A 17,459-nucleotide genomic window follows, 5' to 3' on the forward strand; every position below is an offset into this window, starting at 1 on the left:
GATGCAGCTTCCAACAGATACAATGAAGGATACTTGGTACTTTCCGATCTTCATTGATGACAAGCAGGTCGGTAAAACCTTTCTCAATGCACTGGGGTATAATCTTCTTCAGAGCCAGACCTCTTCTGTAGTAGACATGTGAATTTGGAATCACCTTTGACAGCTGATCACAAAGCCGGACTGTTCTCTGCGAAACAAACACACCAGAGAGTTAAAAAGCATGAAATATGGCTCTGGACCTGTACTCACTGGGTTTAGAAGAATAAGGAGTGATCTCACTGAAACCTATTGAATGTTAAAACACCTAGATAGAGGGGATGTGGAGAGGATGTTTCCCATAGTGGTAAAATCTAGGACCGGAGGGCACAACCTCAAAAGAGAAGGATGTCCCTTTAGAATAGAGATAAGGAGTAATTTCTTTAACCAGAGGATGATGAATCTGTGTAATATGTTGCCACAAAAGGCCGTGGAGGCTAAGTCATTGAGAATATTTAAAGTGGAGGTTGATCAGTTCTTCGTTAGATCAAATACAAGAGCAGAATTAGGCCAGTTGGCCCATCGAGTCTGCTCCACCATTTCCTCATGGCTGATCCATTTTCCTCTCAGCTCCAATATCCTGCCTTCTCCCCATATCCATTCATTCCCTTCATTCCCCTACTAATCAAACTCTGCCTAAAATATACCCAATGACCTGGCCTCCACAGGTGTCCATGGTAACAGATTCCATGGATTCACCACTCTCTGGCTAAAGAAATTCCTCCTCATTTCTGTTATAAATGGATGTCCCTCTGTTTAAAAAGGATGCACCCCTATTTTAAGGCTGTACCCTCTGGTCTTAGACTCTACCACAACAGGAAACATCCCCTCCACATCTACTCTTTCGAGGCCTTTCAACATGCATTAGGTTTCAATGAGATCACTCCTCATTCTTCTGAATTCCAGTGAGTACAGGTCCAGAGCCATCAAACGATTCTCATAAATTAAGCTTTACAAACCCAGAATCATTTTCATGAACCACCACAAAGCCATCAATTCCGTCATGCAAATCATATTCAGGTAACATAAAAAGAAGTGGTCCCAATTTTCTCTAACGCCACAGGCTTTTATCATGTCAAGCAGTCTCATGTGTAGCACCTTGATAAAAGCCTTCTGAAAATCCAAGAACACAACATCCACTGATTATCCTTTGTCTATCCTGCCTGTTAATTCTTCAAAGGATTTCAACAGATTTGTCAGGCAACTTTTTCCCTTATGGAAACCATGTTGACTTGGGCCTATTTTATTATGTGCCTCCTAAACCACATCATTAACAATCGACTCCAACATCTTCTCAACCACAGGTTAGGCTAACTGATCTATAATTTCCTTTCTTCTGTCTCCCTCCCTTCTTAAAGAGTGGAGTGACATTTGCAATTTTTCAGTCCTCCGGAACAATGCTAGAATCTAGTGATTCTTAAAAGATCACTACTAATGCCTCTTTCAGATTAGTCAGGGGTTGAGAGGGATAAAATATCAGTCATGACGGAATGGCGGAGCAGACTCGATGGGCCAGGTGGCTGAGTTCTGCACTGATGTCTTATGATGTTATTTACTGGGTACACTGCTCCAGCCAGAGTTGGAGATAGGACAGAGTAGACGTTACACATCAAAAAAATCTAACGTGACGCAAATGAAGTTATTTACTCAGAAGAATCTGTACAAAGAAGCAGAGGTACAGGGAGTAAAGCAAATGCTCCCAAGAAACACAGGAAAGAGCATCCAAAAAAGACAGTGAGTGGAGGAACTTACTACTCATAACTCACAGAATACGCTTAAAATCAACCCCATCTTCACAAGAAAAATGAGAGAAGTAACAATGGAGACGCAGAGATACTGCAGATAGTGGAAATCTGCACCTACATCTTATGGTCTTACTTATAGGTTTTTTATTACAATGTAATGCTAACACAAAACAACACATTTCACAACATATGCCACTGATATTAAAGCTGATTCTGATTGAAGCAATTAATTGGGACATTCTGATTCTGTCCCGCTGAAATTCCATAGGGGAAAACAATCGATGATTGGTGCTGTTTATTAACATGTTGTTAACTGTGTATTGCTGCCACTTAATGCACAGTTCAAGACAGATCTGTTTTGTCACTCAACCTTCTGGTCAGCTGCACGTCAATGGATCCATCCTTCAGCACAGTAACAGGGGTACATTTTGGATGTATGCAGTTTGTCTCGACGGCTTTTGGAACAGACACCAATACTGAATATTCAAAGGGGTTCTGCTAGATAAGATGTGCTACCATTGTAAATATGTAATTCTGTTAATTTATCTGACTATATTCAAAAGGTTAAGATAGGTGATTATACAATTGTTTATCGTTATAAGACCATAAGATATAGGAGCAGAATTAGGCCATTTGGTCCATTGAGTCTGCTCCGCCATTCCATCATGGCTGATAAAATTTTCCTCTCAGCCCCAATCTCCTGCCTTCTCATTGTGTCCCTCCTTGCCCTGACCCAACAAGAATCTATCAAACTCTGCCTTAAATATACGTAAAGTCTTGGCCTCCATAACTGCCTGTGGCAAAGAATTCTACAGATCACCACCCTCTGGGTAAAGAAATTCTTCCTAATACCACTGCTTATCCATGCTAGAATCTTTCCTCTAATACCATGGGCACATAGCTCGCTATGGAGCCTCATGTGGAGCACCTTGTCAAAGACCTGCTGAAAATCCAAGTACACAACATCAACTGATTCTCCCTTGTCTATCCTACTTGACATTTTTTCAGAGTTCCAACAAGTTTGCCAGGCAAGATTTTCCCTTAAGGAAACCATGCTGACTACTGCCTAATTTTTCATATGTTCCAAGTACCTCATTCGCAAAAATTGACTCCAGTATCTACCCAGCTAGAGGTCAGACTAACTGGCCTGTAGTTTCCTTTCTTCTGCCTCTCTCTCTTCTTGAAGAGTGGAATGACATTTGCAATTTTCCAGTCATCTGGAACCATTCCAGAATCTAGTGATTAGTGAAAGATCATCACTAATGTCTCCACGATCTCTTCAACCACTCCTTTCAGAACCCTGGGGTGTACACCATCTGGTCCGGGTGACTTATCTACCTTCAGACCTCTTAGTTTCCCAAGAACCTTCTCTCTCGTTACAGTAACTTCACATACTTCATAACCCCTGACAACCGGAACTCCCACAACACTGCCAACGTCTTTCACAGTAAAGACTGACGCAAAATACTTATTCAGTTCTTCCTCCATTACCTTGGCCCCCATTACTACCTCTCCAGCATCATTTTCCAGTAGTCTGATATCCACACTCAACCCTCTTTTATGCTTTAAGTATCTGAAGAAACTTTTGGTATCCTCTTTAAAATTATTGGCTGGCTTGTATTCATCTTTAATTTCCTAATGACGTTTCAGTTGCCTTCTGTTGGTTTTTAAAAGCTTCCTAATCCTCTAACTTCCCACTAATTTTTGCTCTATTATATGCCCTCTCTTTGGCTTTGACTTCTCTTTTAGCCACGGTTGTGTCATCTTTCTTTTAGAATACTTCTTCCTCTTTGGGACATATATATCCTGTGCCTTCCGAATCACTTCCAGAAATTCCAGCCACTGGTGCTCTGCTGTCACCCCTGCCAGTGTATTTTTGTAATCAATTTTGGCCAACTCCTCTCTCATGCCTCTGTAATTCCCTCTACTCCACTGTAATACTGATACATCTGACTTTAGCCTCTCCTTCTCAAATTTCAGAGTGAATTTGATCATATTATGATGAGTTGCCCCTACAGGTTCTTCTACCTTAAACTCTCAAATCAATTCTGTTTCACTCCACAACACCCAATCCAGAATATCTGATCCTCTGTTGGGCTCAACCACGAGTTGCTCTAAAAAGCCATCTCGTAGGCACTCTAGAAACTCCCCCTCCCGGTATCCAGCACCAACCTGATTTTCCCAATCTACCTGCATATTGAAATCCCCCGCGACTATTGTAACGTTACCCTTTTGGCATGTATTCTCCCTTTATAATTTGTAGGCCACATCCTTACTACTGTTTGGGGGTCTGTACACAACTCCCATAAGGGTATTTTTACCTTTGCAGTTCTTTAGCTCTATCCACAATGATTCAACACCTTCTAACCCTATGTCACCTCTTTCTAATGATTTGATTTCATTTTTTTACCAACAGAGCATTACCGCCCCCTCTGCTGTCCTTTCAATACGATAAGCTCCCACTTGTAACCTTCTTTCAGCCATGATCCAGTGATTCCTACATCATACTTGCCAATCTGCAACTGTGTAACAAGTTCACCTACCTTATTCCGTATGCTGTGCACACTCAAATGTAACACCTTCAGTCCTGTATTCACCCTTTGTCCACCTTTTACATTGCAACTCATCCTGTTGACTGCCCTATCAACAGCCTCTCCTCACTACGCATTGCCCCTGTTTGTAAATCAGCTATCTCATCTTCAGCACTACTATCCGCCTTTCCTATGATACAAAACATTGTGTCAGGAGATGAGATTGACTTGGGTTTTCCTGAACTCTCTCTTGCCTGGAGGTATGCTGCGTGAATAAAGACTTTTATATTTTCCGTGTGGCTCTGTTTTAGTCACAACACTTGGGCGGGGTGAGATTGGGTGCCACGGTAGTGTAGCAGCTAGCAAGATGCTTTCAGAGTTCAAGGTATTCCGGAGTTCCAAGTACAATTCCCATGCCATCTGTAAGGAGTTTGTATGTTCTCCCCATGACCGTGTGGGTTCCCTCCGGGTGCTCCCATTTTCTCCCACAGTCCAAAGACGTACCGATTACTAGGTTAATTGGTCATTGTAAAATGTCCTGTGTTCAGGCTAGGATAAACAGGTGGATTGCTGGACAGCATGGCTCGTTGAGCCACAAAGGCTTGTATCTCTAATTAAATAAGTAATCACGTCAGGAGAATGAGATTCACTTGGGTTCTCCTGGACCCTCTCTCCTCAGGGCTCACTGTGTGAATAAAGACTTTTATATTTCCCAGTTACAGCTCCTGTGTGGCCCAGTTTTAGTCAGACACAACACTAGAAGCGCACACACAAAATAATCTGCAGATGCTGGAGTCAAAGTAACACACACAACACGCTGGAGGAACTCAGCAGGTCGGGCAGCATCAGTGGAAAAGATCGGTCGAAGTTTCGGGCCGGAACCGAGGCTGCCGAAGGGTTCCAGCCCGAAACATCGACCGATCTTTTCCACTGATGCTGCCCGACCTGCTAAGCTCCTCCAGCGTGTTGTGTGTGTTACTAGAAGCGCACATTTCACCCAGGCACCCATGGGAAACCTAAAATGGCCACAGGAAGTACATGCAGACTCCACACAGGCAGCATGAGAGGTCACTATTGAACAATCGATTGTGAGGCAGCGGCTCTGGTTCTCTTTCAGTTTCAATCAGGAAGGACACTCAGTCACAGCAGTGGCAATTAGGAAGTGAGACTGAGAGCTACTTTAAAAATTTGAGGTCTTGGGAAGGTTCAAGATTAAAGACTGTTTAATGTCATTTCCAGTACACCAGTGTAAAGAACAAAATAATTGCTACTCTGCATCTGATGCAACACCAAAAAGCAGAATAATATTAAAACACATAGTAAATATAAATACCTGAGATAACTTACACATAGATTGATTGTATGTCCATAAAGTGAGGCTAGGCTCAGGAGTGTCTGTACATAAGGTGACTGACAGGAAATGATAAAGTAGTGATGGCTGTGGGTATGGAGGGTGGGTTAGTGGGTGGAGGTGTGGATCAGCCTTACTGTTTGGGGAAAGTAACTTTTTGAGTCTGCTGTTTCTGGCGCAGATGCTTTGTAGCCTCCTCCTTGATGTGAGTGAGACAAACAGTCCAGGAGAAGGGAGCATGGGATCCCTCATGATGTTACTGGCCAATGAAAAGGCAAAAAGATTTGTGGATGTATCCTTGAGTGAAGCCAAGAGTGCATGGGGTATGTGCTCATTATTGTCACATGTACCAAGATACAGTGAAAAGCTCTAGTTCTGAGTGCCATCCAGACAGATCATAAAAGAAACCACATTCTCCTCCAAACCACCTCTTTTCTCCCATTCTGGATCCCCACTCCCACCCCTTCTCTTCTCCTCACTTGCCCTGTTCCTTCCCTTTCTCTCATGGTCCACTCTCCTCTCCCATCAGATTCCTTAATCTTCAGAGTTTTTCCTCTTCCACATCACCTCCCAGCTTGTCACTTCAACCTTCAGCCCACCCATCCACCTTCCCCTTCATCTGGTTTCACCTATCATCTTCAAGACTGTGCTCCTTCCTCTCATCCCACCTTATTCGGGCATCCTCCCTCTTCCTTTTCAGGGTCTTGGCCTGAAGCTCCAGCTGTTTATTCCTCTCTATGTATGCTGTCTGACCTGCTGAATTCATAGAGTATTTTGTGCGTGTTGCTCTGGATTTCCAGAATCTACAGAAATCGGCCTTATCCTGCTCCTGTGTCTGATAGTGTTATGACATACCCCTCTAGGACGATCTGATGTCGTGATGAGGACCATAGGGGTCACCTCCCGATTGAAGTAGGACGAAAATTCATCTGTTGCCTCATCAAAAGCCACCTGTGGAGGATTCAATTTTATTTTAAATACACATTCTATTTATTTGTACCATAATAACCACCTGAAAGTGAAGAATATATTTTATTTTGAAGAACCACAGATTTTTACATATATACTCTAACTGATTGTATCACCATCTGATATGGACGGGTCACTGCACTGCATCGGAAAAAGCTGCAGAAAGTTGTAAATTCAGTCAGCGCCATCTTGGGCACTAGCCTCCCCAGAAGAGAAACACAATACAGGCCCTTTGGTCCACAATGCTGTGCCGAACATGTACTTACTTTAGAAATTATCTAGGGTTACACATAGTCCTCTATTTTTCTAAGCTCCAAGTACCTATTCAGGAGTCTCTTAAAAGACCCTATTATATCTGCCTGAACCACCATCGCCAGCAGCCCAGTCCACGCACTCACCAATCTCTGCCTAAAAAACTTACCCCTGACATCTCCCCTGTACCTACTTCCAAACACCTTAAAACTGTGTCCTCTCGTGTTAGCCATTTCAGCCCTGGGAAAAAGCCTCTGACTATCCACACGATCAATGCCTCTTATCATCTTATACACCTCTGTCAGGTCACCTCTCATCCTCCGTCACTCCAAGGAGAACAGGCTGAGTTCACTCAACCTATTCTCATAAGGCATGCTCGCCAATCCAGGCAACATCCTTGCAATTCTCCTCTGCGCCCTTTCTGTAGTTTCTTCACCTTCAGCATCGAGGAGATCTTCAAAAGGCAACACCCCAAAAAGTGGCATCAAGCCTTGAGGACCCCCATCCCTCAGGACATGCCCTCTTTTCATTGCCACCACCAAGGAGGTGGCACAGGAGCCTGAAGACACAAACTCAATGATTCAGGAACCGCTTCTTCTCCTCTGCTATCCGATTTCTGAATGGACAATGAACCCATGAACACCACCTCACCAGTTGTTTTGCTCTCTTTCTGCACTACTTAATTTAAATTTTTATATATATTTCTTATTGTAATTTATAGCTTTCTAATTATTTTGTATTGTAATTTACTGCTGTCGCAAAACAAAAAAAATTTTACAACGTGCAGTAATAATAAATATGACTCAGATTCTGAAGTATCCGGCTTGAATTCAAAACACTGATAACAACAAGAGTGATCTATAAGGCTGAAGTGAGAAAATCAGGGCACCTGACTTTCATAATCACTGCGCACAAAGGAAATGTGTGGTCCCCATCCTCAGTCACAGAAAATTTCAATCCTTTCATCAGGAAAAGACAGTGGGCATGGAACTCCTCAGCAGAAACATACACCCTGAGTGAAAACGCAGCCATGGGCAGCCTTTCACTAAAGCTTACAAGACTTTGGTCAATACTTAGAAAATTACCTCCTCGTCGTTCGGGTCCACAACTGTTTCATCGTACACCCGCTGGTTTTCAATCGTCTTTGGAACTGGTTTTGGTGGAGCCTTGAACCAGAATTTGAGAGCAAAGTTAGTAACTTCAAAACATCACAGCGGCAATTTTCTCATTAACATTAAAAATAAATCCACATCCTCAATGGCTACATATTCCCCCTTCCCCTTTTCCCAACCATGATTCCCCTCTCCCTGCCCCCTTCCCTCTCTCAGTCCACAATAGGGATCCATATCAGAATCAGGTTTATCATCAAATATGTCATGAAATTTGTTTTTTTGCAGCAGCAATACAGTGCAATACATAAAATTGCTACAGAACTGTGCAAAAGTTTTAGGAACCCTAGTTATATATATGTGCCTGTATTACACTGTACTGCTGCCACAAAAAGACAAATTTTACAGCGTCTGTCAGTGATAATAGACCGAATGCTGAATAGAGAAGGAGCAGTACTGGGCCTTATTAGATTTATTTATTGAAAAAGAATGAACTGTGTTGTTTGAGTTAACAACCCACACATCCAAGGATGTGAACTTGAATCAAAGTGTCACACTATGTGGAAACAGACCCTTTGGCCCAGCTGGTCATGCCAACCAAGATGTCCATCCAACTTGTCTACATTAGATACAGTTTGTCAACCCCTTCGAATTTTCTCTATTTCTGCATAAATATGACCTAAAATGTAATCAGATTTTCACACAAGTTCTAAAACTAGATAAAGAGAACCCAGTTAAATAAATAACACAAAAAAAATTATACTTACTCATTTATTTATTGAGGAAAAATGATGCAATATTACATGTATTTGTTGGAAAAAGTATGTAAACCTCTCGGATCATCAGTTCATTTACAGGGGAAATTAGAGTCAAGTGTTTCAATCAATGGGATGACAATCAGTTGTGTGTGGGAAGCCCCGCCTATTTAAAGAGCATAAACCTGGGTTTTCACTATCAAAGTCTGATCTTCACCACACAGGTTTTTGGAAGCATGTCATGTCTCAATCAAAGGAGATTTCTGAAGACCTCAGAAAAAATGTTGTTGATGCTCACCAGGCTGGGAAAGGTTACAAAACCATTTCTAGTGTTTTGGACTCTAGTAATCCACAGTCAGGCAAATGGTGTACAAATGGAAGAACCTCATCCCATCTATGAAACATGATGGTGGCAGTGTCATGGTTTGGGCCTGCTTTGCTGCTTCGGGACCAGTAAGGCTTGCCATCATTGATGGAACTATGAATTCTGAATCCTACTAGCAAATTCTACAGGAGAATGTCAGAGTATTCGTCCATGAACTGAAGCTCAAGAGAAAGTGGGTCATGCAGTAAGACAATGACCCTAAACACACAAGTCAGTCTGCCAAAGAGTGGATGAAGCAGACGAAATTTCACGTTTTGGAATGGCCAAGTCAAAGTCCTGCCCTTAATCCTATAGAAATGTTGTGGAAGGAGCTGAAGCAAGCCCATCAACATCCCAGAGCCGAAGAAGTTTTGTAAGCAGGACTGACCTAAATGACCTAAAATTCCTCCAAGTCAATGTGAAGGACTGATCACCAACTACCAGAAACATTTGGTTGAAGTTACTGCTGTACAAATGGGTCACACCAGTTACTGAAAACAAAGGTTCACATATTTTTTCCCAATACTTATAATATTGCATAATTTTTCCTCAATAAATACATGAACAAGTATAATTTTTTGTGTTACTTATTTAATTGGGTTCTGTTTAACTAGTTTTAGAACTTATGCGAAGATCTGATTACATTTTAGGTCATATTTATGCAGACATTGAGAAAATTCGAAAAGCTTCACATACTATCTTCTTGTAACAATTTTTCTCAGAGTGTCCTACCGTACTTTTCATGCAGACTTCTGTTATTTCTTGACTTGCATCCTGTGCTGTCAGGAGAACTAAAGGCAACTCCTACCACAACTACTTTCCTTCGCTGTTTCACACCCCCACCCAAATGTTCCTACATCTTGATGTTTCACGACAAGATCACAACAAGATGAGCTGTACTGATCACATCCTTTATTATGAACTACCCCACCTTTTCCTTCCTGACTCTTGCAAATTTCTACAGAAATGCTGTGGAGAGCATTCTAGCTGGTATGGGGGGGGGGGGGGGGGGAGACACTGCAAAGAACTGCAGAAAGTTGTAAACTCAGCCATCTCTGTTGTGGTCACTAGCCTCCCCAGCACGGAGAAGACTTTCAAATGGTGATGCCCCAAAAAGGCTCATCCATCATTAAGGACCCCCCACCACCCCCACCCCCACCACCCAATGACATACCCTCTTCTCATTGCTACCGTCAAGGAGGTGGTACAAGAGCCTCAATGATTCAGAACCAGCTTCTTCCCTACCACCATCAGATTTCTGAATGGGCAATGAACCCATAAACACATCCTCACTATATATTTTTTTGCTTTCTTTTTGCACTACTTACTAAATTTATCTATATACATATTATTTATTGTCATTTATATTTTTTATTATTTAGTACTGTAAGGTCCTGCTGCCGGAAACAACAAATTTCATGACATATGCCGGTGATATTAAAGCTGATTCTGAGATGTCGTACCCTAGCCTGTTACTTCATTGTATGTCTGATAGCCAGATCAGGGCCACATGGTAGTGTAGCAGTTAGCACAGCGCTTTACATCGCCAGTGATCCAGATTCAATTCCGACCACCAAGGAGTTTGTACATTCTCTCCGTGTCCATGCTGGTTTCCCCCGGGTGCTCCAGTTTCCTCCTACATTCCAAATTAGGGTTAATAAGTTGTGGGCATGCTGTGTTGTGCCAGAGGCGTGGCAACACTTTTGGACTGCCCCCAGCACAGTCCTCAGGCTGCGTTGGTCGCTGACGCAAATGATGCTTTTCACTGTATGTTTCCAGGTAAATGTGACAAATAAAAGATAATCTTTCTTCTTCTGAACTCCTACCTTCCCTGTGGCACGGCACAAAGTGATGATGAAGATCTTCCCTGTAAATTTTAAATATGCATTAAGTGTACATTCTCCGTTTGACCAATGTTAACGAATTACCTTGTCTCCAAGTGCCTCTCTCTCCTTCTTCCGTTTCTTTCTGGCCTCCAGTTGTTCCTGAAGAATGGGAAAAGATAAAATACAATCAATGTTAAAAGAGGCACAAGCGCTGTTCCTTCACAGAAACCCACCCGCGATTCACAGCACCCAACGTCAGGCCAGAATTACATCAGTTACTTCTCAAAAGAAGTGCTGGAGCAGGTTGATAAGGTTGCAGTAAGGGTCAGAATGTACGCTATACCACAGAGAAAGTCAACTACACAGCTGGTGGAGTACAAAAATATTCTGTAAGGTAATGTTGCAGCTCTATAAAACTCTGGTCAGACAACATTTGAAAAACCATGTTCAGTTCTATTAGTTAGTTAGTTAAGCCCATCACCCCTACAGGGAAATAGGCCACCAACAACAACTCGGCAGAGTCCTCTGTCTGGGCCGGTCTGGTGGTGGTCCTGGATGATCGGCTATGAACTTGCAGTTTTCACCACACGGCTTCATAAGTCTTCTAGGCGAAAATCCTTCCTCTCCCAGGGATGAGGACTTTGGAGTTTCTGTTAGCACTTCTGTAGCTGAAAGACCTGCAATCACGTTCCATTGTCAGTGGTGGTTGAGACGGGCACATTAGCAACATTTAACAGCCAGTTAGATAAGAACGTGGACAGAATGGGTTTAGAGGGCTACGGGCAGATGGGATGAGCTTGCAGGGCCGAAATGACCTCCATGGCCCAGGTATATATATATATATATATATATATATATATATATATATTTATTTATTTATTTTGGCGTGTGCCTGCGAGTCTGTGCATGTGCATGTGTGCACGTCTGTGCATCTGCGTGTCCATGTGTGTGTCCGTGATGATGTCTTTTTCATGGCTTTTACAAGGCGTGGAGCGAGAGAGAGAGGAGAGAGAGAGAGAGAGAGAGAGACTGCGTAGTGCCACTCCTCACACAGACATTTTTCACAGTACTTTCCCTTTATTTTACGAGGTCGAGTTGCGATCCGACACTCAACCCAGCACAGATGGAAAGCGTACTTGGGAGCATATCTGACTGGTTTCGAACCCAGGAACCTCCACTCCCGGGTCCGGCGTCGATGTCATTGCGCCACAAATCGGCCCGGCCCAGGTATATTTAAAGTGGGGGAGTCTAAGACCAGAGGGGACAGCCTCAGAATAGAGGAACATCCATTTAGAATGGAGATAAGAAGGAATTTCTTTAGCCAGAGGATGGTGAATCTGTGAAATTCATTGCCACAGGCAACTGTGGAGGCCAAGTCATTGGGTATATTTAAGGCAGAGGTTGACAGATTCTTGATTAGTCAGGACACAAAGGATATGGGGAGAAGGCAGGAGATTGGGGCTTAGAGGGAAATGGATCAGGAATGATGAAATGGAAGAGCAGACTTGATGAACCAAATGGCCTAATTCTGCTCCTATATCTCATGGCCTTATGGAGTTTGATAGGCTCTTAATAAGGGTGTCAAAATTTACAGGAAGAAAGCAGGAGAATGAGTTTGAAAATAAAATTAGCCATGATTAAATGGTGAACAGATTCAACGGGCCAAATGGCCTAATTCTGCTGCTAGGTCCCACGGTCTCATGGATTCCAAAGGCTACAAAGTATGCATGAAGGTAAATTCCACAATTGGAAGGCAATGGTCTTAATTCTGCTCCTATGCCTTAAGCTGTACATGACAGTCCCTCAAGTGTCTTAGAGGTATTGCCAGCGGCCTTAACAACATCCTCATTTTTATTATCTGCTGGAAATCTGTGTCTCTATCACACATGAGCAGGAAGGACATAGTGTATATTGTAAGCTCTATTCAATTGATGGCAGGAAGAGGAGATTTCTAAAATAAATATTACAAATTACTATTACAACTCTTCCTGAACACACGCCCAGATGCTTTCCCTGACCTCTCCCCATGTGAACAGACCATTACTCACCTATTTAAACACTGTCAGCCAGACCACATTTTTTAATGTAGATAATGGAACATTTAATAAACATGAGAGTTTTCAACTCATCTGGCTGCAGAGATTTCACAATGTTAGTTTGTTGTATTGACAAAGAAAGATAAATTCCCTTTCGAAAACCCCTCACCGTTTCCTCAGAATCCTTATTTCCAAGGTGGAGACGCAATTATGTGGGTGAAATTTTTAATTTATCTTTTTATTTAGAGATACAGCACAGAACAGGTCCCTCCGGCCCTCCGAGCCGCGCCTCCCAGCAACCCACCGGTTTAACCCCAGCCTAATTGCAGCACAATTTACACTGATCATTTCACCCCTAACCGGTACATCTTTGTACTGTGGGAGGAAACCATGGGAAGAAATGTACAAACTTGCTTACAGGTGACGTTGGAATTGAACTCCGACGACCCGAGCTGTAACAGCGTTGCACTAACTGCTACACTACCGAACCGTTACCAAAGTAAATGCTGAATTATGGTTAGCGATGGTCCTCAAAGCCTAATGGAGAGGAATATCTCATTATTGATCCCCTTCTGGCTTTGATCTTTGGATTGCGTGGGGGGGGGGGAAGGGTAGTTTCAGAGCTTTACAGCGCCAGCTGTAAGACTGGGTTTTGATACGTGTCACTATTTGTAAGGAGATTGTATATTCCCCCCCCATGACTGCACATTTACTCCAGGTGCTCCAGTCTCCTTTCACACTACAAAGACGTACAGGTTTGGGTTAGTGGGCATGCTATGCTGGTGCTGGAAGCACAGTGACACCTGTGGGCTTCCTCCCGCACAATCCCGTCCTCTCCGATTTGACCTGACCCAAGCAACACATTTCACTGTATGCCTCGATACTCATGACGAATAAGGCTAATTTTAACATCTTTCTTAATTAACAACACACAGAGAATGCTGGAGGAACTCAGCAAGTCAGGCAGCATCATGGAGAGGAATAAACTGTCAATGCTTCAGGCCGAGACATTTCTTCAGGACTCCACCCAGTCCCGATGAAGGGTCTCAGCGCAAAACTTCAACTGTTTCTTCATTTCCTCCAGTATTTTGGGTACATTGCTCTGGATTTCCAGCATCTGCAGAATCTCTTGTGTGTATACTATCCTATTAAGTATTAAAAATCTGTAATAAACCTAGAAAATCCTGCCAATACTCAGCTGGTCAGGTAGCAGCTGTAGAGAGAGAGAAATGGTCAACATTCCAGCTCAGTAACTTACCCCCAGGAACCAGAACCTTTCTCTGAGCCAATAGGCTGGTCCTGGACTTATTTCCATCTGGCATAATTTATATATTATTATTTAATTACTTATGGTTTTATATTGCTATATTTAAACTCTATTCTTGGTTGGTGCAACAGTAACGAAACCCAATTCCCCTCAGGTATGTCTATCTATCTATTTACTGTTTCCGTCTCCACAGACACAGCCTGATCTGCTGAATTTCCTCTGCAATTTCTGTTTTTATTTCAGCTTCCCAGCATCTGCAGAATTGTGCCTCTGTATACACCAGTGGATGGCAGAGGTTGTCCAGGATTCAATATATTTCACATCCACCAGCATTTGTCACATCTGGGAATAAGGTACCATTGTGGTGTCACTCTCTCAGCAACATACATAACAAGCTAGATGAACTCAGCAGGAGAGACTCCATCTGTGAAGAGGAATAAACTGTTGATGTTTCAGGAGGCCCTTCATTAGGTCTGGAAAGGAAGAGGGAAGAAGATAGAATAAGAAGGTGGAGGGAGGTGAGACCAGGTGAGTGGGGGAGGGGATAGGTGGAAAATGTAAAGGGCTGAAGAGGGAGGAGTCTGATTGGAGGAGAGTGGACCATAACAGAAAGGGAAGGAGGAAGGGAACCAGAATGGGGAACGGAGAAATAGAGAAGAGGGGAGGGGAAGTAATTACTGGAAGCTGGGGAAATCAACATTCCTGTCAACAGGTTTGAGGCTATCCAGATGGCGTACAGGGAAATTCAGCATGTCCTGATAACCCTCACCAATTTTTCTCGATGCTCCAAACAAAGCATCCTATCCAGATGCATCACAGTTCAGTATAATAACTGCTCTGCCTGAGACAGCAAGATATCTCAGAAAGTTGCAAAGGCCGCCCAGACCGTCATGGAAACCAGCCTCCTCTTCACTGACCCCATCTACACTTCCCACTGCCTTGGGACAACACTAACCAGATGAAGGGTCTTGGCCCGAATCAGCAACAGTTTATTCCCCTTAACTCAGCCTCACCTGCTGAGTTCCACCACCATTTTCTGTGTGTTGTTCAGGATTTCCGGCATCTGCAGATTGCTTGTTTACGACCGAACAATCTAATCAGGTATGTTCTGCTAAATAATGGGCTCTCCTGTTATTTTTCCTATATAGAGAGGACGTGGAGATGTTTCCAGTTAAAGTTTTATTTTCCTTCCCTTCCCTTCTTTACACCTACACAGCTAGGACAGTAGAGATACCAGGCAGGATAGATGAACGCTCCTCTTGCAGGATGTTCGAAGGCAGGGAGACCTCCAGTGTCCTTGATGACTACAACTGCGAGGTGCATCCAGCTGCAGCTTCTAACAATCTGCATTAAGGAGCTGGAGCTGGAACTGGATGAACTCTGGATCATTCAGGAGGCTGAAGAGGTGATAGTTAGGACATATAGAGAGGTGGTTGCACCCAAGGTGCAGGACACAGGAAACTGGGTGACAGCCAGGAAGGGGAAAGGGTTTAGGGAGCCAGTGCAGAGTACCCCTGTGGCCATCCCCCTCAACAGATATATCACTTTGGATAATGAGGGGGTGAAGTCATGAAGTTGCTCCAGCAAATAAGAAGGAGAATCCTCATGAATTCTATAAATATGTTAAGATGAAAAGGATTATAAGGGACAAAGTTGGTCCTCTGGAAGAGCAGAATGGTAATCTGTGTGTGGAGTCAAAACAGATAGGGGAGATCTTAAATGAATTACTTACTCAGGAGATGGACCCAGAGCCTACAGAAGTAAGGCAAAAAAGCATCATCAACTTCATGGACCTGTACAGATTACAGAGAAGGAGATATTTGCTACCCTGAGGCAAGTCAAGGTGGATAAATCCCCATGGCCTGGCAAAGTGCAGAAATTGTCGGGGCCCTAGCTGAGATATTTAAACCATCCTTAGCGATGGGAGGTACCAGAGGATTGGAGGATAGCCTATGTTTTTCCGCTGTTTAAAAAAGGATCGAAACAAAAACCAGTAAATTATAGGCCGGTGAGTCTGACATCAGTTGTGGGAAAGTTATTGGAAAGTATTCTAAGGTACTGGAAATACAAGAATTTGGCTAGACATAGACTGATTAAGGATAGTCAGCATGGTAGGTCACGTCTAACCAATCTTATATAGTTTTTCGAGGAAGTTACCAGGAAAGTAGATAAAGGTCAGGCAATGGATGTTGTCTATATGGACTTTAGTAAGACATTTGACAAGGTCCCGCATGGAAGGCTGGTCAAGAAGTTTCAGTTGCTCGGCATTCAGGATAAGGTAGTAAATTGGATTAGACATTGGCTTTGTGGGAGAAGCCAGTGACTGGTGGCACAGGTTGCCTCTCTGACTGGAGTTTTGTAACTAGTGCAGTGCCTCAGGGATCGGTGCTGAGTTCTTTGTTGTTTGTCATCTATAACTATGATCTGGATGATAATGGGTTAACAGCAAATTTGCAAATGACACCAAGATTGTGGGTACAGTGATCAGCGAGGAAGGCTATCATGGCTTGCAGAGGGATCTGCATCAGCTGGAAAAATGGCAGAGGAAATTTAACACAAACAAGTATGAGGTTTTGCACATCGGTAGGACCAGCCAGGGTAGGTATTACAAAGTGAATGGTTGGGCACTGAGAACTGTGGAAGAACAAGGAGACCTGGGAATACAGGACCATAATTCATTGAAAGATATCACAGGTAAAAAGGGTCGTAATGAAAGCCTTTGGACCATTGGCCTTCATAAATCAAAGTATTGTGTACAGAAAATGGGATGTTATGTTGAAGTTGTGTAAGACATTGGTGAGGCCTAATTTGGAGTATTGTGTGCAGTTTTGGTCACCTACCTACACGACAAGTGTAAATAAGGTTGAACGAGTGCAGAGAAAATTCACAAGGAAATTCAAGTAACACACACAGAATGTTGGTGGAACGCAGCAGGCCAGGCAGCATCTATAGGAAGAGGTACAGTCGACGTTTCGGGCCGAGACCCTTCGTCAGGACTAACTGAAGGAAGAACTAGTAAGAGATTTGAAAGTGGGAGGGGGAGGGGGAGATCCGAAATGATAGGAGAAGACAGGAGGGGGAGGGATGGAGCTAAGAGCTGGAAAGTTGATTGGCAAAAGGGATACAAGGCTGGAGAAGGGAGAGGATCATGGGACGGGAGGCCTAGGGAGAAAGAAAGGGGGATGGGAGCACCAGAGGAAGATGGAAAGCAGGCAAGG

General features: G+C 43.2%; 1 protein-coding gene across 1 annotated transcript in view; it reads right to left on the reverse strand.

Annotated features, from left to right (window-relative positions):
* The window catches only part of rpf1 (ribosome production factor 1 homolog), a 41,975-nt gene that overhangs the window by 14,871 nt on the left and 9,645 nt on the right, over positions 1-17,459 (reverse strand). Inside the window, exons 2-5 of the mRNA XM_072273288.1 lie at positions 11,041-11,097; positions 7,970-8,050; positions 6,519-6,614; positions 34-187 (exon numbers count right to left, since the gene is read on the reverse strand). Coding sequence (XP_072129389.1) covers positions 34-187; positions 6,519-6,614; positions 7,970-8,050; positions 11,041-11,097 — 388 coding nt within the window. The remainder of the gene's footprint in view (positions 1-33; positions 188-6,518; positions 6,615-7,969; positions 8,051-11,040; positions 11,098-17,459) is intronic.

Source organism: Mobula birostris, chromosome 12 (genome assembly GCF_030028105.1).
Source record: "Mobula birostris isolate sMobBir1 chromosome 12, sMobBir1.hap1, whole genome shotgun sequence".
Classification (NCBI taxonomy): Eukaryota; Metazoa; Chordata; class Chondrichthyes; order Myliobatiformes; family Myliobatidae; genus Mobula; species Mobula birostris.